The 24,553-nt window shown below is 34.2% G+C and overlaps 1 protein-coding gene across 10 annotated transcripts in view; it reads right to left on the bottom strand.

Annotated features, from left to right (window-relative positions):
• The window catches only part of MARCHF10 (membrane associated ring-CH-type finger 10), a 214,170-nt gene that overhangs the window by 131,845 nt on the left and 57,772 nt on the right, over nt 1-24,553 (bottom strand). Inside the window, exon 2 of one of the 10 annotated variants that reach the window (XM_031965915.1) lies at nt 9,613-9,776. The exons of 8 other annotated variants lie outside the window; for them this stretch is intronic. In XM_031965915.1, coding sequence (XP_031821775.1) covers nt 9,613-9,621 — 9 coding nt within the window. In that variant the 5' untranslated portion in view covers nt 9,622-9,776. The remainder of the gene's footprint in view (nt 1-9,612; nt 9,777-24,553) is intronic. One more of the 10 variants, XM_031965914.1, reaches the window with a different exon arrangement.

Here is a 24,553-nt window from a genome sequence, read left to right as displayed (position 1 = left end):
GCCTTATTAAAAAAATGGTAGAATTTGAATTGATCCCTTAGGATGGAAAAGATCTGAATCAGAAGAGGGAAAGAGGTACAACATACGTGAAAGAGGAGGTGTGGTAATATATATGATGAGTTCGTGAAACAGATGTGGATAACAGACTCAATAATGAAGAGGGTACCTACCTATTAAGGAGTAATAGAAATGGAGTTTGGATAATTGAGTGCTAAGAAGTTCTCTAATATCAAGTTCCCAGAGTTTAAGAGATACAGTAGGGAGCCATTGAAGGGTTTTGAACAGAAAAATAATAAAAGTGGTATTTAAAGAATTACAGATCTTAATCTGATGTATCATTATGCATGGAGTTCTCAAAGCTAGGCCAAAAGAGCAAAGGCTCCAGCCAGTTGCAACCACCCTGGGAAAGACTATTTGTTGCCAACAACATTAGTCTGTTTTCCAAGGAAAAAAATCTACGTTAAGTACAGAGAGGCTTGTAACCAATGGACTAGGCACTTACTGTTGAATTCTTTGATCGTGGCAACTCATAAAACAAAGAAAAAAAATTTTAAACCATTCCCTCAGGTCTGTGCATCCCTCTTCTATTTCTGCAGTGATGGTGAAAGTGGGTCAGAAAAGAGAACAGAAGTTAAGAATTACATAATTTCTAAAGTGTTTATAAACTTTAACTTAGTTCTTGTAACCCCAGGCAAATTATTTAACTTTCTGTTTTCTTATCTATAAAATGGGGATAATAATTAGAACTATCATGAAGATCAAATGAAATAATGCATACAAAAACATTTTGTGCATTTTAAAGAGCCATATCTAATAGTAAGCTACTATATTAACATCTCATTCTCATTTTTTGTTAAAGTTCATAAAGTGATGGTACTAGAGCAAATTACAATCTTGTTATTATCCTTTTACATTTAATGTTCTATGAACTGTGGATACCTTTTCTTTTTGTTATTGTTATCTTATCCTTCTCATTTTTTTAATGGGGTTAGAAGGAAATTATCCAAAGGTAAGGCTCTATCTATTGTTCTTTTATTTTTAATGTTTTATGGGACTGCCATATTTCAAAGAAAATGATTGGTTAAGAGTTTTGGGCTATAAGCTTATCTTCTGTAGTCATACCCCAAACACCTTTGGGACAGTTCTCCAATAGTAGAAAGGATAACAGGGATGATATCACTCTTGTCTAGTTTCCATATGGTTTTAATTCCTTCCACTAGGTCTCTATATTTTGACAGCTTTTCATTCAATGGAACTTGGAGACTATAAGATTTGGTGGTTTTATATTCTACATTGGTTATCCCTAATGTAGTGGTTATGATGAAAATAGAAAAAATTCTTATTTGATAAAGTTCAGATAGAAATCATCTTGGAATAAGTCATTATCCTATTTTTTTGTTTGTTTGTTTTTAGTTTTAGTTTTTTTCAGACTACCACACAAGTGAAAAAAATGCTTTTTTTTTTGATAGCTGAATAAAGTATTAGAATTCAAATTAACCTCATAGGTTCACTAAGAAAATCATCAGTCTATGGCTCTAGTATCAAGACAGGATAATGAAGATAATATCAATATTCTTTATCCTGTTCCCCACATGCTTTTGGTTTCTTCTATTAAGTCTTTGTATTATGAAAGCCTTTCACTGCATCCAAGTTGAAAATTACGAGTATTTGGGAGGACAACATCTATTTAAATTCTTTCTAAATATCTTTAATGTCTCATTATTATCTGGGTTATTGTGGGCAACCATAGTAGCAAACAGAACAGCGAGGATGATATGCACCTCACCCTTTTCCCACATGATTTGGATCTCTTTTGCTAGGTCTCTATCTTGAAAACTTTTTGTTTTAGTTAGCTTGGAGATGATGTCAATTTGATAGTGTAAAATCTATTTAAAAAATTTGTTCTTAAGTTTTTATGGATCAATGTCATACCTAGATGATTTTAGCAACATTTTAGTCTGTACTAAAGTTTGGATTCCAAATCAGTTTTTTAGCGAAGTTCTCCAAAATATTTTAAAGTCTCTATTTGCAGTATGGGGATTTGTTATTTGTCAGTCTGTGAAATATGCTGAGCTTCTTCTGATGTCCAATTCTTTAGCTAAATAGTTTATAATTGTTAAATTGCTACAGCCTGAAGTGATGTGTTGCACAGTTTCTACCATTTCCTTGCATAATTTATATTTATCACTAAGTCCAGATTTCTTTTAAGAATAACTCTAATGCATAAGAAATCTAGTCCATAAACCCCAAGATATACTGAGAGATTTCAGAAATCAAAATTAACATTCCTTTGGGCACAGCATCTTCAGTCCAAAGGTATGATATCCTATGTGGATAGAGGGAAGAGACGGGAAAGAAATAAAGAAAAGACAAGATTAGAAAATAAAAGCACTGTGTTGCCCAACCAGCCAATCCCAGTTGGGTCCCTAGTGGGGCAATTCCCATTAGTACTCAGAGAAGTTGTTTTTTGTTTTCAAGGAGGACTATGATATCAGGAAGATGAGGCCATAACATGTAAGCAAATTGGATTTAAGTGATGAATGTCAAAATTGATTTGATCTGGCTTCTCAGTGATATGTCTACAAATTGCTTACTGTATAAGGATCTCACACATAGAGTGCCAATTATTAAATCATATGTTTATTGACAATTTAGAAAACTATTTCCTAACATCCATGGTCCCTTTTCCTGATACTCTACCACCATCACTGAAGAAGTATAAAGGGGTTGCACAAGACTGAGAACCACTTTTAGATTTTATTTCATGGGGTTTTGTGACCAGATTTAAGAAAAACATTAAAACCATCGGGTAGGCAGCCTACTGATGAGTAGGGAAGCACAGCTGAATTAGTCCTCAGAAAAACAAATGTGATTAATTTCTAGGTCTACATGGAAATCTCTCTAATGTGAGAGAACCTGCCAAAGTTTATGCTATGCTGACAACTTTCAAGAACCTAGGTTCACTTCCAAACCACAGTGAGGAATCACAGTAGGACTTTGTTAGAGATATCAGATATGACAGCAATACTAATTATAATAATTTTTTCAGAAGTTTAATCACTGAAAATTAATTGCTACAAAAAGGATATCAAAAGAGTCTGAGAAGCACTTTAATAGGCAAAAAGGAGACAGTTGGTTGCCAAAGGAAAAAAAACAACAGGCTAAAATATAAACTTGTTTGTAAAATAAAGACAGAAGATAGATAATTATGAGAAGTATTGTATTACAAAGCAGGGGGAAAATGGAGGGTAAAACCAATTTAAAGAATGCTTGGCAAGATATAAATACTAAGCAAAATCATCCCATGGGCAATCAAGAGTGAAATTGAAAGGAGAAGAAAAATGACAAATATTTGCAAAAATTTTTATAAGAAAATGTTTTCTCCACAAGAACAGTGGAACTATCACACAACATCAGAAGCTCAGACAACCTTGTAGCAGAGGTAAAAATGGCACTAAAGAGAATAAAAAAGGGGAAAGAATATATATACAAAGGAGGTCTGTATCAGAAAGGCCTCAAGTGACTGATATCAAAAGCAACAGAAGGAGGAGAAGATAATAAAGGCATGGAAATAATCTCAGTTAATAATAATATGGAGGAAAAGTAATTGAGATGACTTCAATAACCAGTGACCTATATACATACTCCTCTATCTATAGAAAACCTTCAAGAGAGTTGTCTATGTGACATACTGAAAGAAGGTATAAGTAATGTACATGTAGGCTTTCAAAATAATTTCAATAATGGATTACACTTTTTATATTTCACAATTAACTGAAAGTATGGAGAAGATCCCATTGTGCTCACTGATGAATATTTCTGAAAAACTTGATTTGGTAGAATAAGATGCTTCTTACTACAATAAAATGGTTCCTATTCATATATTAAAAAATCATTCAAGATTCCTTGGAAGATATAATAAGAGAAATAAGTCTGTTTAACAATCCTTTGGTAACTAACATCAGAAAAATCATAAAATGGGGAGATAAGATACTTGCCAAAGGTATTCCCCACTGTGATGGAAGAGATCTAAGATAGAATTTAGGTTGTGAGGGGATTTTCTCTGAATTATGAGATCCTCTAAAAGCTCCTGTGTTCACATAATTTTGTGCTGGTTGTGTCAAGTTCCATAAAACTTTTGAGCCTGATTGAAGAGATCTTTAATAATTCAAGGGAATTTGGCCTGTCTAGATACACAGGAAAGACCAAATGGATGAAGAATGTTAATTGGCCATATTTCAACCTGCATTACATATTACATGTGCATGTACATATATTATATATGTATATACACGTGCATATATGTATATAACACATAGTACAACTGGTATAATGAACTGCTTCCAGAATTGAATAGGATAAGGAGAAAGGTTTGGACTGCTTTCAAGAAATTTTAAAGCTCCTTTATTGACCCCAAGTTTCCCATGAAAGTAAAAGACCATCTTTTGATATTAATATTTTACTGGTTTTCCTATATGGCAGTAAAATGTGGAATACAACTGCTCTGAAGAATTAAAATGAATCACATAGAGAAAACAAGGAAGAAGTCATTGATTGTGTGAGCACCCTTGGAGCCAACAATGAACTTTAAAGAACAGGAGTAAAATAAATTAACAAGGAATTATATAATAGAAAAAGAAGATGGGCTGGTTATATACCAAGAAAAAGGCTAAGTTCTCCACTGGCATTTTCCAAATATCAGAAGAAAATATAGAAAACTTGCAGCACGCTGAGCAGACTTACTGTGATAAACTTATAGAATATGGACAAGAATCTCAAATGATAGACAGGTCTGAATCACTGGCAAGAATTCTTGAGCCACTGATTGCAGACCCATTTTAGTATTGAGTCCTTGTTGTATGAACTGGATAGGAGGGCAGCATTGACAAAAAGCAGCATGAACCCTGCCTATAAGAGGTAAGATTAGTTTTCAGTTTAGTTATGATATATTGGCATAAGATGAGGATATGCATATCTTCCATCCATTTTGTACATTCATAGTCATCTTGTTTTAGTAGTCAGTGCTATCTTGATTCAATCATTTCTAGAAGATTAGAGTTTTTAAAAAATTTGTACCAAAGTTTCTTGCTTTCTTGTATTACAAGAACATAAGGGGATATCATTTCCTCCATTGTTTTCCACATCAGGCTGATAACCATGACAGTTTAGTATAGAGCCAGACTTTAATCATATACTGCACTATTTATTTCTTAGATTGATAGGAGCAGTTTCATCATATTGACTGGAGTGCTGATCAAGAGTTTTGCCAGAGTCCAAATGTTCAGTTCCTGTCAGTCTTAGGACACAAAGTCCACACTGTATGTTACCCTGGCTGTCATTCCTTGACTGTGTCATTTTCCCTGACCCTCAAAGTAGAGCTGATGGTTTGGGCTTTGAGGAGATGGTTGTTATCATTATCATAGTTACTCTTTCCCAATGAATGATAGGTGGAAATAATACTAGAGGAAATGAATTATATCAATTTTGACATTTTAATTATTAATGAAATGAGAAAAAGAGAACATTTCTGCTAAATGGAAAGAAAGTTCCCAAGTTAGCATCATTAGCTTTATCATATGGCCCAAAGAAACAAGAAATGGCATATCATGAGCAAATAGTTGAAAAAAAAAAGACCATGAAAATAAACTGTAGTTTATGTACCAATATCATTGTCAGAAAATGGAGAAGTAGGAATATTCTGTAAAGCATATGATAAAATGCTCTACATTAAATTCATATGCCTTGATATTTAATGACTTCAGTATAATGGGGGGATAAGTGAAGACAGTAAAAAAAAATGCTGAAAGATATTGAGAATAAGAAATATGGGACACCAAAGGCCTGCAAACTACATAGAAGAAATGAAAATGATCTTTTAACTATTAAGGAAAGTGGAACTGTAACACTTTTTTTCCCCCATTTTATGGGAGAGTTCATTCCATTAACATTCACAGTTAAAATTACTAACTCTGTATTCCCTGCCATCTTATTTTTCCCAAATTATACTTTCTCTTTCCTTTCCCTTTTCCCTTCTCCCCAGTGTTTTGCTTCTGACCAACCACCTTCCTCAATCTGCACTCTTTTACAGCCCCTCCTCCTTTCTTATCTCTTTCCCCTGATACTTCTGTTCTACCTTCTATTACGCCTCCCTTTTTTTCCCCCTTTTCCTCCTACTTTTCTAAGAATGAGACAAGCTTCTATACCAAACTAAATATGTCTGATATTCTCTCTTTGAGCCAAATCTGATGATATTAAGGTTCACACAATGCCCATCCCTCTCCCTTCTTTCCTCAACTGTAATAGGTCTTTTTTTTGCCTCTACATGTAATGCAATTTACCCTATTTTACTTCCCTTTCCTCCTCTTGTAGTATAATCTCTTTTCCATCCCTAGTTACTTTATGTCATCACAGTAAAGTCAAATTATACCACATCCTCTAAGTATACCCCTAACAAAAATACAATTCTCAGAAGTTAAACTTATCATCTTCCCTATAGGGATATAAACATTTTAACCTTTAAAAAATAAAGCTTTTATTCTTTCCCTTTTTACATTTTTATGCTTCTCTTGAGTTTTGTGTTTGAAGATCACATTTTCTGTTCAGCTTTGGTTTTTTCATCAAAAAGAAAAAGAAAATCCCCTATTTCATTGAATGCCTATCTTTCTCCCTGAAAGAAATTAGTTAATTATGCTGGAGAGTTAATTCTTGGCTGCAGTCCAAGTTCCTTTGCCCTTCGATCCTTTGCAATGGAAGCTGCGAGGTTCTGAGTAATCCTAATTGTGGCTCCTCAATATTTGAATTGTTTCTTTCTGGCTGCTCCCAGAATTTTCTCCTTATTTGATAATTCTGGAATTTAGCTACAATATTCCTTGGAGTTTTGATTTTGAGGATTTCTTTCAGGAAGTGATCTGTGGATTCTTTCTTTTTTTTTTCCTGAGGCAACTGGGATTAAATGACTTGCCCTGGGTTACACAGCTAGGAAGAATTAAGTGTTTGAGACCAGATTTGAACTCAGGGTTCTTCTGACTTCAGGGCTGGTATTTTATCTACTACACCACTTTAGCTGCCTTGTGGTTTCTTTCATTAGCTATTTTACTCTCTGATTCTAGCACATTAGGGAAGTTTTCCTTAATGATTTCTTGAAAGATGTTGTCTAGGTTCTTTTGTTCATCATGGTTTTCAGGTGGCCCAATAATTCTTGGATTGTATCTCCTGAATCTCTTCAGTTATTTTTTTGATGAGGTATTTTCTTCTACTTTTTCATTTCTTTGGTTTTGTTTGACTGGTTTTTGATATCTCATTGAGTCATTCACTTCCATTTGTTTAATTCTAATTTTTAGTGAATTATTTTCTTCAATTAGCTTTTTTATCTTCACTTGCAGTTGGCCATTTGTACTTTTAAATGAGTTGTTTTGTTCACTAGATTTTTTTTCATTTCATAAATTCTGTTTTTCAAGGAGTTGTTTTCTTTTTCCATTTAACCAAAACTATTTTTAAGGAGTGAGTTTCTTCAGACAATTTCAGTATTTTCTTTTCCAGAGCTCTTATTTCCTTTTCCCATTTTCTTCTAACTCTCCTTTTCTTAAAACTTTCTGTTTTCAACATATACATGGATAATTTTCAACATTCATCCTTTCAAAACCTTGTGTTCCAAATTTTTTCCTCAGTTCCCCCCACCTCCTCTCCTCTAGCAAGTAATCCAATATATGTAAAACATGTGCAATTCTATATATGTTTCCACAATTATCATGCTGCACAAGAAAAATCAGATCAAAAAAGAAAAAATGAGAAAGAAAACACAATGCAACAACAAAAAATGAAAATAACTATGTTGTGATCCATACTCAGTTCTCACAGTCCTCTCTCTGGCTGTAAATGGCTTTTTCTTCATCGTAAGATCATTGGAACTGGACTGAATCATCTCATTGTTGAAAAGAGCCATGTATATCAGAATTGATCATTGTATAATCTTGTGGTTTCCATGTATAATGATCTCCTGATTTTGCTCACTTCACTTAGCATCAGTTTATATAAGTCTCTTCAGGCCTCTTGGAAATTATCTTGCTGATCATTTCTTATAGCACAATAATATTCCTTAACATTCATATACCGTAACTTATTCAGCCATTATCCAGCTGATGGGCATCACCTCAGTTTCCAGTTTCTTGCCATTACAAAAAAAGGCTACCACATATGGGTCCCTTTCCTTCCTTTATGATCTCTTTGAGATACAAGCCCAGTAGAAACACTGCTGGATCAAAGGATCTAATTCTCTTTTAAGATCCTTTTTGAATTCTTTCACAAGAGCCTTTTGATATGGAGACCAACTTAAGTCACCCTTTAAGGTTTCATCTGGAGATGTTTTGCCTTTAGTGTGCTCAGGGTTTGAGTTCTGTTCTTCCCTGTCGCAATAAAAGCTATCTATTGTCAGAGCTCTTTTTGCTTTTTTTGCTCATTTTTAAAGGTTGAGGTCTGCAATTAGGGCAAAGGGCAGATTGTCCCAAGCTTCCTGTACAGGTGACAATGGCTTCACACTGCCCTGAAGCAGGTGTTGCTGGCTTCCTTCTAATAAGCCTAGCCAAGTTCTGCTTGTTATGCTGGGTTTCAGGGGCTCACTATTTGCCTTCTATAATTGTATTGGAGGTCTTAAAGTCTATTAATGCACTGATTTCTGAACCAGGACAGAGTAGTAAATGCTGCTATATTTTGGCTAACAGCCTCCCACTAAATTCGCCCTCCACTAGGGAGGCTTCTTCACCCTGGGTCTCCCTGTATTGTGTTGCATCTGCATTTGGCTACAACACTTCCTTGCCCCAGCCCAATTAAGACAGACCTTTCCTAAAGTTCTTCCAAAAAATCTTCTCCAATTTTTTATACTCCAAATATTTGTGGCTTCTGTCACTCCAAAACCCATTCAGAGGCTTGATCTGATGTTGATCTGAAGGAAGCCAGGAAGAACTCATTCAAAGACTTGTCTATTCTCTGCCATCTTGGCTCTGCCTCATATCAGTTCTTCAGAACCTTAACATTTACACTACATAACCCCAGATGTAGAAATAGTATTAAAGAGAACATAGATGGGGAAAACATATAAATTAGATACCTAAGATAATCATTCTGGAAGAGATAGAATTGTAAAAGAATATTCAAGATATCTTAAGAAACAAAAAATACCAGTGACAGAGCAAAAAAACTTGGACCATTTTACATTGGGAAAAAAGACAACTGAGATAAAACCTTCCTCCCAAATGTCTACTTTCCAATCTATATAAAATTTTTATGAGAATAATATATATGTTATGTATGGCTTTGGTGAGATTTCTGGGTAGAGAAAAAGGCAAGCTTTGGCACAGGGCATTCTAAAGTAGACCATATCTTTACCATCATGCAACTGTAAAATGAAGCAAATAATGTTTATTGTTTGTTGATTATAAAAAAAGGATTTGATTAAGTAGATTAAAATATCACCTTGAACAATTTTCTCCAAAGTATCTTCTGTTTATCCATTCAAATTGTTCAAGATTCTTTGAAAGATGGAACATAGAAAATCTTGTCTGATGGTTCTCTGATCATAAGTATTGGGAGAGGCACAAAAATAGGAAGTATGCTCACCAAAGACATTTGTCACAGTGATGAAGGAGATCCAACATAGTATTCAACTTGAAGAAGGATTCCCTGTGGATGGTGAGGTTCTCCAGATGGTGCTTGTTTTCAGAGATGACACTGTAGCTGGTTGCATTAAGCTCTGGAACACTGTAGAGCCTATGGGATGAGATCTGTAATAATTCAAGAGAGTTTGGCCTATCTGCATATGAAAAAATAAAAGTGGATAGATGTTAAGGGACAGGTCAATTCTCCGAGAGCCTCCACAGCTGTGGATCATAACATCTGAAGGCATTGCAAGGCAGTCTTTGCTGACACAGGTGTTGCAGACTGGGAATGAGATTAATTGGAGGCAGAGGGAAGAGGAGAGAGGTCAGACAATGCAACCCTCTCAGTCTCCTTGTATCACCCTCTCACAAGAGGAGATCCATACTGAGTTGGATCTCCAGCAGCCACTGTCAGGTGACTCCCATGTATTTCAACAGCTCTCCCATGTATTCCAACAGATAGAGAATTCTCGTTGTCCAGATTATAGTATGTAGTTGGATGGACAACTGTAGGGTTCATCAATAAGTACATGTAATTTGGACAGATATGGCAAATGGATAATAGGTTAAACACAAAATAAATAAGAAAAAGAAAAACAGGTTGGATTATTTATACGAAATACAAACCTCCCAGAAACAAACTCATGTTTTTAATATCAAAAATTATTTTGGCATGATTATATGACTATTAATCATGGAATTTCATAATCTCCAAAGAATTAAAAATGATCAGTACTCAGAGGGCAGTGGAGAAGTATATGGTGGATATGAGCAGGCTGCCACATGTTCTAAAAAAAGAACCACAATGAGGAACTGCAGTAAAGGATGCCATTATAGAAAAGTCTTAACAGAAAAAGTAGTGATAATATTGTGGCATTAGTAAGGCACAGCTGGATAGTCTGGATACTTCATCGATGTCTATGGGAAGTCAGAAGAAAATGAGAAAAGTCATATGCTTCCTATGATCAAGTTATAAGAAAATATGGACACAGTCCCATAGAATGAGAAGGTAAGAATTGGTTATCTACATTATTGAAGGAAAGATTCATATTGATGAGACAAAAATTTACTTGACAGTATGTCTATTGAAGAAATTTCTTGCATCTTCACAGACAAGTACAAATGAATTTGTTTGGGCATTGAAGATGTCTTCTTATATAAGGTAAAAACATCTCCAGTATCACCACATTTGATGTTCTTCTTCTAAATCTAAACTATAATATGCAAGGAACTCCAAAAATGAGGACCATTCATGGGAAATATACTATAGATCCTTTGCAAAATGGAAATAGAAAGCTGACAAAAGTATTGCTCCATCCAGTCTCAATTACAGTGACATATCATTCAAGAAAGGCAATCTCTAAATAAATCAATTTTTCATTTTAAATACCATTTATCACTTTATATTGCAACAGAAGCAAATAAATAGTCCATATAAAATATAGAATCTTACTTGACTCTCAGTGTTCTAACAGTGTTCTGTACCAGATACAGCTTGTGGATAGTCTTAGAAAAGAGCTCATTTAGTTTAATTTGCCAAAATTTAAACTAGAGATTAAAAAGGTTTGGAAGGGGTGGCAAGATCCATTAGTGGGACAAGAGGCTACAACTTTCATAAACAGAAAAAGTCACAGGAAGTCACCTGAGATTCTAAAAACCAACACAAAAGTGGCAAATCTTAATGGTTCCTCAATTTGAGAAACTCAAAATATCATAAACCTCAAGCTATTTCTTACTTCCCTACTTTTCAGACTGAATCTTCATACTTTGAAATTCTCTGTTCTCCATTGTACTTGACTTCCATTGTACTTTCCTGATCTTTATAATAGCTTCCCCTGTCTTTTCCTTCTTAGAGGTACACCTTTGTCTTCATCAAGTTCCTAATTTGCTATTTTTCTCCTACTTTAATGTAGTTCCATATATTGAAACAGTCATCATATCCTGCCATTCCTACCTTCTCCACTGCCACTGCCATGACTTACTGCCTATATGCAGTAATTGCAAGCAACTGTCTGCTTGCCTCCATTTTCTCCTTCCTTTAATACATCTATGGCCAGTGTAATCTCCCTCATAGCTCAGACAGTGTCACTCCTGTGATTAAAATGTGTAAAAGCCTTTCATTACCTTTCAAATAATACCCAAATTTTATCTGAGATACAAAAAGTTGCAATGCAGCTTTAACTCACCTTTCCAGCTTTGCCATTCCCTATATATGTACTGGGATATTTCCTGCTTCTATACTATATTGCCTATGCTGTTCCGTCTACCTAGATCCCCTTCATATATCTACTATCAAAATTCTAACCTTTTTCATGAAGATTTTTTTTTGATCACTCTAGTCATCTACAACTCCTATGAGGATTTTAAAAATTATAATCATTTGTGTCTTGTATCTAGTTGAGAAGTTTCAATTATTATTTATTTCTATATCCTCATGTCAGTTAAAGATATATTAACTACTATGTTAAAGCATTAGAGATACAAAGTAAATATATTTAAGTCTCTGTCCACAGGAGTTTACATTCTACAGGGGGTAATGCAATATGTAATAAAATACAATATATATGCAACTTAAATTTCAAAAAGAAAAAGTCATCATTCTAATGTTAGTAACCTGAACTTTAAAGGGATTGTAACAGGCAGAGGTAAAGAGGAAATACATTCCAGTTATGAAGGACCATTATTGTAAAGACCCACAGAGAGAAGATGGAATATCAGATATTGAAAATAATAAGTAGGATGGTTTATCTGAACTTTATATCCCTTATCACAGTGCTTTGCACATGATAGACATTCAATAAATAGTTGCTGAGATGAAAGAATAAATACAATATAAAAATTATATTTTAACATTTTGTAATTCTGAAAGAAAAAGCATTTTGTGTCCTTTCTCCCAATGAAAATGTTTAAATAAAAACTATCATGAACTTGATTGTCATATATGTGCATTTCCATAAATAAAGAAAAACCAGAAAAAGAGGATTGGTACTGTGAATAAAATTGCAAATCACTAACATGTAAAGCTTGTTTTTAAAACATTGGGCATATTAGTTCTAAAGCTGTCCTGATTGTGATTTTCTCTCAGCTTTCTTCTTCTCTTCACTTCAATGCTTCACTGATCTTATCAATTTTTTTGAATTATAATAATTAGCTCCCCTTTCACCTTTTCAATCTCATCTCCATTTTTAAACCTGCCTTTCTAACAAATGAGCATTAACAAAGTCCAAAAACTTACACCTTAGTTTGTACTTCTAGTCTGTCAATCATATCTATCAAGATGTATGAAGCATATTTCATCATTGGTCCTCTGGAGTCCTGACTGATTATTAAATTGAGTAGAATTCTTAAGTCTTTCAAAGTTTTCTTTACAATGTTGCAGCTACTATATAACTTGTTCTCCTGGTTCTGTTTACTCTATTTTGCCTAACTTGATACAAGGCCTCCCAAGTTTTTTTCTGAATCTATTCCTTTTATTTTATCTTACATTGCATTAATTCCATTACATTAGTGCAGTTACCCTCAGTGGATCTGGGGTCAAAAAGACCAAAGTTCAAATTTGACCTCAAACATTTATTAGGTAAGTCACTTAATCACTGCCTAAAACTGGAGAAGGAAATGGCAAACCATTTCAATATCTTTGCCCCCTCCCTCCAAAAAATCCCAAAGATAGTTGGTCCACAGGGTCACGAAGAGTTGTATATAACTGAACAACTGAACAACATTTGTTCATCCTGGACACCCTCTTTGTTTCCAATTCCTTGCTATAACAAAGAATATTATTGCAATAGTTTCATTTTATTGGTCTCTTTCTCTCTTTTAACTCTTTGGTGTTTTCTTCTCTATTTTAATTGAGTCCTTTCAGCTTTTTTTTTTAAACATTATTATCACCAATAGATAGACTTCCCTCCCTAATTGGAACAGCAGTTAAACAAAATATAATATGCTTTATCTGACAGCACATTCCATATTCCATATCAATAACCCCAAATTAGGCTACCTTTTATTATTGTTTTCATTTATAATACTGTAGCTATTGAGTATTTCATTCTCTTGGTTCTGCTATGTATCAGTTCATAAAGTCTTCTCATGTTTTTCTGAATTCCTAATACTCACCAATTTTGCATTTGCATTCATTTTCACAACTTTTTTCTCATATCCATCAATATCTCTCCATTCATATAGCCACCATCCTACTTCAGGGACCCTCCTTGCCTCTCAGATGGATTATTATCATTAATACCTTCCTAACTGAACTCCCTATCTCACATCTATCTTTTCTTTCCAATCTATCCCATATACAATTACCCAAAAGATATTCCTGAAGCACAGGTCTGACCATATCAATCCTATTAAAGGCTTACCATTACCTCTAAAATTAAATACAAATTCTTCTGTTGAGCACTTAAAATTTTTCACAACCTTCATTCAGGTGGCAAAATGTAGAGGATCTCAGATAGTGGGACAATTCTGGGAAAGATGTACTTGAAGCATACTTACAACAGGGTGTTTACTCAGTATGATTCAGGAGATAATGGTTCTCTAGTTGGCATATACTTTGTGTGATATAATGATATAATCACTCTAGTTGGCATATATATAGTGTGATATGGTGATATAATGGTTCTACAGTTGGCACATGCTCAGTGTGCTGTAGTGATGTAAATTGAACTAAGGTATTTAAGAATCTGAGAGGACTGGAGACGAGAGTGTGTGCTTGAACTCAATCTCAGATTCCATCCTTGACCATCCTCGTGGTGGCTCTTCTGCCTTCATCACTTCTCCACCTAAGACCAAGCCTCATCCAGAGATCCTCCAGAAAGCTGGCCTGGACACTACAGCAAAAGTTAAGTAGAATATAGGATCCGAAGTTGGGAAGACGTGAGTTCTAATCCTGGCTTAGTTATTAGCTGTGTGGATTTAAACAAAACTCTTACCCCTCTGTACCAAGTTTCCTCATTATGAGAAGGCTTGACTTTATCTTTAAAGTACTTTCCAGATCTAAACAAATGACCCTGTCCTTTCTAAAATTCTTACCTATCACTTTCCTCCATGAACTCCTCAGCCCAGCCAAATGTTCCTTGCATATAACAATTCACTTCCCATCTCTGTGTTTTTGTAAATATAACTTCTCATCTCTGGAATATCATCCTGGGATTTGAGAGTTGGATGTAGTTCAACCTGTATTTGGAAGGGATACCCTCCTCAACATTGTACCTGATACATGGACACATGGTCTGCTAAAAGACTTTCAAGAAACAAACCCAGTCCACTCCATTTTGGACAAAACTAATCATTAGGAAAGTTGTTCTGACATTAAGCCGAAATTTTCCTCTTTGCAGCTCTCACCTATTGCTGTTATTTTTATCCTCTGGGGTAAGAAAAGCAGGACAGGTCTGATCTCTCCACTATAAGAAACTCTTTTAAATATGTATTCTAAGCTTTTTTTTTTTTTAAACATTATCATCTCCTTCAATTGATTATCAGATGGAATATTGTGCAGGGGTCCTCAAAGGGACCAGTTAACTGTCCCTCAGACTGTTGGAGGGCCAGACTATAGTAAAAACAAAAACTTTGTTTTGTGGGCCTTTAAATAAAGAAACTTCATAGCCCTGGATGAGGGGGATAAACATCCTCAAACTGCCACATCTGGTCTGTGGGGCCGTAGTTTGAGGACCCCTGCAGTGTAGAGGGTAGAACTTTGGAGAAGTAAACTTGAAAGAAGTACACTTGAAACAAGGTGTTAACAGTGAAATTGATGAGATAATGGTTCTCTAGTTAAACATATATCTAGTATGATATAATGATATAAATAGTCACTCTAGTTTGATATAATGATGTAATCACTCTAGAGTGGCTTATACTCAGTATACTGTAATGATGTAATTGTAATAGGGTATTTAAACTGGGGACAAAGTCAGACTCAGATGGAGGGGGAGACTGGTTAAGACTGGCAGACTGGCAAATTGCTGGAGGAAACTGGGTCAGATTAAGACTGGGTCAGACTATGACAGACACAGACTGTGAAGGGGACAATAAAGACTTTGGATTCTATTCTTGTCCATCCTTGTAGTGACTATTTAGCTGAGGCCAAGACCCTTCTAGAGGATTTCCAGAAAGCTAGCTCAGACATTACAGCATATCTTTACCTTCCTCATTTACCTCTTCTGGAATCTCAGGAGCTTATAAATGTCTTTTTAAAATTATGGTGCCCAGAACTGAGAAAACCATTCCAGAAAAAGCCTAATGAATGAAGATTACAGAAGAACTATCACTTTCTGATTCCTAGAAACTATATCTCTTTTATTAAAGCCCAAGATGATATCAGATTTTTTGGTTTTGGTTGCCATATTAAACATGGACTCATACTGAGCTAGCTCATTAAACTCCAAAGATTTTTTTTTGCCTTCCTTGTCTTGTACTTGTGAAACTAGCCTTTTTTGCTTAAGTATAAGACTTTACGTTTATTTCTACAGAATTTCTTCATATCAGGTTCAACACAACACTCTAGCCTGTCGAGTTCTTTTTTTTTTTTTGAGTCCTTGTCATCTAGATAATTATCCCTTCCAATTTTGTGTCATCTACAAACTTGATGAACATACCATCTACTCTTTAATCCACCTCACTGATAAAAATGTTTAATATAGATTCCTGAGGTACTCCACTGGATATTTTCTGCCACAGTGACATATCACTAACAACTCCTCTCAAATTTGGCCATCCAGCCAGTCCTGAAAATCCATCTAGTTGTATAATTATCTAATTCACATTTCTATATATATATTCAAGATTACTAGATGATTATTAATCAAAAGCTTTGCTAAAATCTAGGCAAACAATATTCATGGACTTCTTTACTATTCTAGTAATTCCATCAAGAAGGAGAAATTAGTCTGTCATAAGCCTATCCTTGAAGAAGTCACGCTGATTCTTATTAACCACTGCTCCCCTTTTAACATTTTCACCAATTATCTCAAGGCTCCATACTACATCTTTTCCAAGAATCCAGTCAAGCTCACTAATCTATAGTTTGCAGATTTTTCTTTTTCCTTTTTATGAAAAAAATCACAAGATTTGGCTTAATCCAGTCTTGTGATACACCTCTTCTCCTTTCCATGATCTTTCTAATATACTGAAGTGGCTCAGCAGTCCCATCTACTAGCTCTTTCAGTATTTAAGGATGACGTCCAGGTGACCTGAATTCTAAGGATAACCAGGTGTTCTCTTACTATTTCATTATTTATCTTAGATATCAATTCCCCATTAATCATTTTTATTGTCATCTCCAGTGCATAGGTCATTAATTCTCCTCAGTAGAGGAAAAAAGCAGAATTAAGAATTAATCATTTCCTCCATCTTTCTATTGTCAGTTATCATCATTCCTTCCACCCCAAGCAAAAGTGGCATCACTTATAGAAAAAACCAACCCCCTTTCTTTAGTATGCCCCCCACCAGCAACAATTCATTCTGAATTTAATACTCTGACATTCTTTTTATAAGACCATGGAAGTAATGATAGCTAGTTCTGACAGAGAAATTTATGGTTTTACAAGGTCCTTTATAATACGTTAATTCTTATGTTATCATTTGTTACCTGACTTTAATTTCATTTCTAGATGAATCTAAATTCAAATCTAATTGGATGAGTTTCTTTGTACATCCACAAGAGTGGATTCAGACAAATTCAGCTTTTCTCCCTCATTGCAAATGCCTCCTCACTTCCAAATCCTACCACACCTAATTTTCTTGAAAGCTCTATTGAAGCACCAATTTCTATACGAAGCCTCTCCTGATCCCCTGAATTTCTAGTGCCTTGTTCTAATTACCTTTAAATTATTTAGCATAGAATTTATATATACTTAAAATACATGTTGCCCCTCCAAAGTGAGCTCCTTAAAATATTTCATTTATGCATCTGAATTCTGTCAACTGCCAGCCAGGCATGTGATGGTTGTTTAATTTGTTTGTTGTAGTGGGTATTTGCTTATTGACTAATTTATTAATAAATGTAAATAATATAAATGTAAATATAAATAATGTAAATAAAATAAAAAAATAAATGTATTAAAATATTAACTATTTGGGAATTCAGGAAAATGTGAAATTTTATATAATCTGATACAGTGACATAAACAGAACTAGAAGAAAAATATCCAGAATGATAAGAAGCTAAATTATGTAATATCTTATCTTGGTCTCCCCAAACAATAAAATATACTGTCTCCAAGGATAGAAGACTATGCTGGTGAATGTTTTATATGATGTCAGAAAATCATTTTGTCATTTGGTCAGAATTTTTGTTTGGTGACCACAAGAGGTTTAATGGGAGATGAGATACAGCCAGAAATGTTTGAGGAATAATGAGGAAAAAAACAATTATTTTTAAAAAGGGAAATAATGTTTGTTATGTATGATTAATTGCATACTCTATTATACTTTATACATTTAAATTTTTTTAAAATTATGAACTTTTTAACTATAAAAAGTCAAATGAACATATAAAAAGCCTACAATCTTATCCTTTAAAAAGACAGAAATTAAAAAGGTCAGAATCCTATGAGACTTTGGCTTGAATGTGAGACTGTATCAGGAAAATTATGCTAAAGATAGTAGCTACAGGAAAGAAACATGAGAGTGTTATCTCAAATAATTCAGCTTCTTGCTGGCCAAAGAATCTACTAATGATGGCAGGGAACTAAAACAGTCTTATACCTTGGAGATATGAATTTGGTACTAGTAGACTATGGAGAAAGACAGCTCAAGAGGCTGACTAGAGGGAACTAGTATAGTAGTATAGTAGTATAGTAGACTTATACTGGAGCCAAGATCAATTCTTGTAGTCAATAGGAAAATTAAATGGCAGCAGTGAAATTTAAGTTTTACCATGTTAGTTTCTCTGGGATTAGGTGCTATACTTCACTAGAAATAGGATTTTTTTTTTTTTTTTTTTTTGGTATGGCTACAGGACATTGAGAATAATTCTGTTGAATGTTTTGAAGAAATAGTTTATAACAGCATAAAGTATTGGCAATACTTCGCTAAACATATTTTGGTTAACTACCTGCTATAAAACTGTACTTTAAAAAACTTTATGTTTAATTATTTATACTATGGCCTCATCCTTTGTTGACCATATTAATATGTTAAGATGTATAATGGTTATACCAGTAGCAGTAAATTATATTGCTTAAGTTGTTTGAACTAGTATCAATGAGATTTTTTTTTTCTTAAATTTTCAGGCTACAATTTGAAAGAGATTTTTACAGCAAAAGCCTTGTTAATTGGTAAATGAGTTTAACACTTCCATACGATTACAGGATTATGCAAAAGATCTACTGAAAATAGAGTTAGCTAGGGGGTCAGTGAATAGAGTGCTGGAAGTGAAGTCAGGAAGACTCATTTTTGTAAGTTCAAATATAGCCTCAGATATTTATTTGCCCAAGATCAGATGTCTGATGCTGGGCAAGTTACTTAACCATGCTTGCCTCAGTTTCCCCATCTGTAAAATGGACTGGAGAAGGAAATGGCAAACCACTCCAGGATCTTTGCCAAAAAACAACAACAACAACAACAAAAACCAAATTCCAAATGGGATAACAAAGAGTCAAGACAAAACTGAAATGACTAACCAACAATGATACCAAGGATGAGAATTCTGTAACCTTGAGCCAATAACACAATATCAATCTTCTCCTCAGCAACCTTATTACCCAATGATACCAGCCCAATGATGACAAATATTAGTCTTGAGGGCATTGCCACCCAACCATTATACAGTATCATACTAAATTATAGGGCCCTTAAAATGAAAAAAAATTATCATATTGTTTAACAGGGTACCTCACTCAATAGAGAAAAGCTTGGTTAATATTCACTTGGAATATCTATAGCATAGATATTTGTGTAAGAGTAGTAGTAGACTGCTGCAGAGAAATACAGGAAGCAAATATAAAGCTTCAAGGGATCTGCTTTTATCCTAAGACACTTAGAAACACATTGCCCTGGCATCACAATATCCAGATGTACAGATATAGAAATGAATGAAAAAGCATCTGTGAAGTACTAACTTGTGCAAATTACTGTACTTAGCACTGAGAATACAAGAAAAACAAAAAAGTTCTTATTTTCAAGGAGCTCACATTCTAATTCAAATGGTAAATGCAAAGCAAATGGTAGTGTATCTTCTTCAAAATCATTTCTTTTGATAAAAGCATATTTCTATCTGATATTGAACCATCTGACAATTTTGTCATTCTGGGCTTTCAGTAGCTGTGATCACTTTAGAAATAAGGGTCATAACACCTAGAGATAACTGCCAGTGTCATCCAACAGGAAGGGGAAAAGGCTTTTTATCCTGTAGTCAAAGGGGCTGTATCTCTAAACAAACAGAACACATGAGACAGATTGGTTTAAAATCAATTTGTACAGATGCAATTAGTGATACATGTGTGCAAAAGCCACAACCTCAGCCACAACTCCCAATATCAGGGATGATATTGCTGGTCAAGGAAACAAGAAACAAAAACAGACAGTGAGAGTGAGCACAAGTGACTAAAGTTAGATCCAAGGAATCTTCTCAAATATGGAAGGAACCACAGAAGTCATAAGAGGCCAAGCCCTCAGCTCTTCTCCAAAACTCTGTGCCAAAAGCCGCATCCTTGAGATAAAATGATGAAAGTTAGAGTCAATGAATTTGGCTGACACCCTACAGTAGCCTAAGGCACATTTACTGCAGGAAGAATAGATATTGTGGTTATCAATGACCCCTTCACTGATCATAAAACTACCCACTGTGAGGTGGAGAATAGAAAGCTAGTAATAACACTATCATCCACATTTCACCAATATTAAATGAGGAGATAATGCTGGAGTCTTTTACTACCTTAGAAAAGGCCTCTATCTCTAATCTATTTCCCTATCTTGGGGAACTCTTGCCCCATACATAGTACCTGCCTCAAGGCATACTTGTTGTAGGGGGGAGAATAATAGAGTCCTACTGTATTCCTAATAAATCTGCCACTGTCAGTGCAGACAAGAGACAGAGATAGAATGACAGACAGACAAATCAGATTTCACCCCAAAACACTGGAATCTGCTCAAAAACAGATGAGTAGATAAAGGTGCTTTCCTCCGGAGGATAAAGGAAATTGGCTTCAGAGTTCAAGGCAACCTACTTCAGGAATACCTTCACCAGAACGCCAGTTATAAGGTCAAGCTGTTTTTGGTACAATCACAAACATAATATGAAGCTGACAGAAGCTAACAGCCACTAGACACAAGTTTAGGGCAGGAGGCTGACCCAGGCCTCAACAATTAACCCACCAAATTTTCATCATTCCTTCCTATCCAAAGACCTCTAGTGGATCCCAAACATAAGAAACTTCAAGATGTAAAATATCCTGATAGTTCTAGTTCATCTTATGGAAGACATTTGGATATGTAAATGTGAATCCTTTAAGGGCAGGAACTATTTTTACTTTCTTTGTAATTCCAGTACTTAGTATAGTGCCTGGTACTAAAGAAGCTTAATAAATGCTGCTTGACTGACTGACAACATAGTCGATGTGAGACTGGGACTTTGGGGACTGAATGAAAACTATATTTGAATTATTTTTAAATGAATTTGGCCTTTCTTAGGGAAATTTTGAAAAGTTGAACATCATTTAGTGTTGATGAGCCAACTGTTGCCTGTGTACTGGCAAAATATTGTAGGCAGTAAAGCTTAATACTAGGCACTTTAATTATTCATGGTTCTTGGAAAGAAGCTTATAGGAAGAGGCTAGCATAACTCAAAGGTAGATTCAAAGAAGTTCAACTTTGGAAACTCTAGTGTCTGCAAAATGGAAGGTTCATCTAAGGAAGAAATTCTGCACAAGAGCTACATCCTCTCACTGTATTAAGTGACCAAGGACACAAAATCCTCTTCAATTTTCTCCAGTCTTTTTGGGAACAATCTCAGTAAATTTCCCCCTTACAAGGGGCCAAGCTAGAAAGGAAAATTCAATATAGACCAAAATATTTGTTGCTGCACTTTTTGTATCGATAAAGAATTGGAAATTTCTTTTCAAATGGGGAATGACTGAATCCAAGTATATGAACATAATGGAATACTAAAGAAACAACAAATATGGAGAATTCAGAGAAACTTAGAAACGCTTGTATAAACCAATGAAGGAGGAAGAACCAAGAAAACCAAGCGAACAATTTACATGATGAACATCATAATATCGGTAAAGACTTAGAATTTTAATCCTTGTGTGTCCTATTGTCAAATGACTATGAAGCATTTCTCTTGACTTTCAGCAAGGAAGTTACTGTTTAGAATGTGGAAAATGGTAAACATTTTCAGATATATTTACATTTCCTTTTGTTTTCCTCAACTCTACTTTTTGTTCTACAAGAGGAATCTATGGAAGAAGAATCACTGGAAAAGTGACAACAAGGTGTAAAAAACATATTAATAAAATGGTTTAGGAATGTCTCATCTATTTTTGTGGTACAAAAGAAGACTAGAAAGACTTAAACGTGTGCAGTCTATCAGATTTCGAATAAGACATCATAAATCATGCCAAAAATACACAATGCCCTGGATTGCCTAGTAAGGGTCAATCAATGCTTTTCAATACTGGACTAGAATGGTGGATATTATTAGATCTTCATAGCATAAAATAAAGTCTAGTAGAATTTTGCCAATTTAAGCAGAAATACTAGGCCTGTCATTTTTCAATAGCTCATGGAAAAAGTAGCTGATGACAAAGTACATGAAGAGGCTGGGCTATCTAGACAATCTCACTATGTTACAATTTTCTATAATATTAATACTAATAATAAAACCCAGGGAGACAGAGCAATAAGATGATACTGAGATGGCAGAATACTTTTTTCATAATTATCTTAAATAGGATTTCTCTCACTGGATTTTCTGCCTAGTTTTTGTTAGAAATGTTGATTTTTGTGAACCTATTTCATAGCCCACTTTTTATTGAACTAGTTTCTTTGTTGATTCTCATAAATTTTCTGAGTATACTATCTGCAAACAGAGCCAATTTTGTTTTTTAGTTTTTCTTTGTTTTTATTGCTCTAGCAAACATTTTGAGAACTATGTCAAATAATAGCAGTGAAAGAGAATGTTCTTTTCACTTTAGTCCTGAGAATACTGGGAAAGATTCTAGTGTTTGCCCACTGCAAATAACATTGGCTTTTGATCTAAATATATAATTTGAATCATATAAAAGAGGGAACTTCTCAGTTTATGCTTTTTAGTGTTTTTTTTAAATAAAAGACTATTATGCTTGTCAAAACCTTTTTCTTTTGCATCAATTCAAATAATTTTTGTTGAGTTTTTTCATGTTTTCATAATTGTCTGAATTGTTTTGCTAATGTTCAACCATTCTTATCTATGTTATGAATTCAAATTGGAAATAGGTAATCATTTTCTGGATTATATTGATCTTGTTTTCTTTTTTTTTTTTTAACTGCATATTTATTTATTTATTTAAAATAACTTTTTATTGACAGAATCCATGCTAGGGTAATTTTTACAACATTATCCCTTGCACTCACTTCTGTTCCGATTTTTCCCCTCCCTCCCTTTACCCCCTCCCCCAGATGGCAAGCAGTCCTATACATGTTAAATATGTATATCCCAGATACAGAAGGTAGAAATAACCTGGGGAAGAAAAACAAAAATGCAAACAGTTTACATTCATTTCCCAGTGTTCTTTCTTTGGGTGTAGCTGCTTCTGTCCATCAGTGATCAATTGAAACTGAGTTATGATCTTGTTTTCTTGCAAAGGTTTTATTTTAAACTTTTTTGGGGGCAACCAGGGTTAATTGACTAACCAGGATAAAACAACCAATCAGTATCTGAGGTCAAATTTTAATTCAGAATTCCCAATTCCAAGACCACCACTCTAGCCATTGCGCCACAAAGCTGTTCCTATTTGAATAAATGCTATGTATTAGCAAAGTTGATCTATAACATTTTCTTTCTCTGATTTTTCTTTCCCTGGTTTGGGAACAGGACTATATTGTAAAAAGAGTCTAGAGTGACTTCTTTCTTGATTTTTTGAGAATAAATAGCATGGTATTAATTGTTCTTTAAAAGTTCATAGAATTTGATACATCTGATACAGGGTTTTTGTTTTGTTTTTTGTTTTCTTTGGCATTCATGGCTTGCTTGATTTTTTTTTTTTGCAATTAACATTTTAGTTCTTTTGTTTGAGTATTTGGTAAGTCTTATATTCATCCACTTCTTTTGAATTCTCAGTTTTATTAGCATATAAGCATATATATGTGTGTATATATATATATATATAGTGGGTTCTGTTAATTTTATTTCTTCTCTGTTGTCAATGTACTTTATCCATTTTTTATTCTGGCAATTTGATTTTCCTCTCTTTTAGCTTGATAAAGTTAGCTAAATGTTTTATTGACTTTATTAATTGTTTATAAAATACTATCTCTAAGTTTGTATAGGCTCTCATTTTTCAAGTTTCTCTTTGTCCTCACAAATTTTCAAGATTTCTTTTGTGTACTTGTTTTAGAATTTTTTTTTTGTTACTAGGTCTTTTTAATTACATGTTCATTTTGAGGGATTAATTTACTATGACATGTAAGATATATAAAAATACAACTATAAAAACTGTTTACAGAAAGGAAGATATAAGTAAAGAAATTTTCACTTTCCATAGTTAGGCTATGCCAGTATAATAAAAATGAGGGCATTATCTAAATTAATTTGTAGATGTAGTGCTAAATCAATTAAACTGTCAAAAGAATATTTTGTTGAACTAAGCAAAACATTAACAAAATTAATGTGTAATAACAAAAAGTCTAGAATCTCAAGAGAAATAATGCAAAAAGTAGGAATGAAGGGAACATAGCATTAAAAGACCTACGACTAT

Source organism: Sarcophilus harrisii, chromosome 4 (assembly GCF_902635505.1).
Source record: "Sarcophilus harrisii chromosome 4, mSarHar1.11, whole genome shotgun sequence".
Lineage (NCBI taxonomy): Eukaryota > Metazoa > Chordata > Mammalia > Dasyuromorphia > Dasyuridae > Sarcophilus > Sarcophilus harrisii.
Note: the sequence above shows the minus strand (reverse complement) of the source record. Positions and strands in the feature narration are given on the sequence as shown.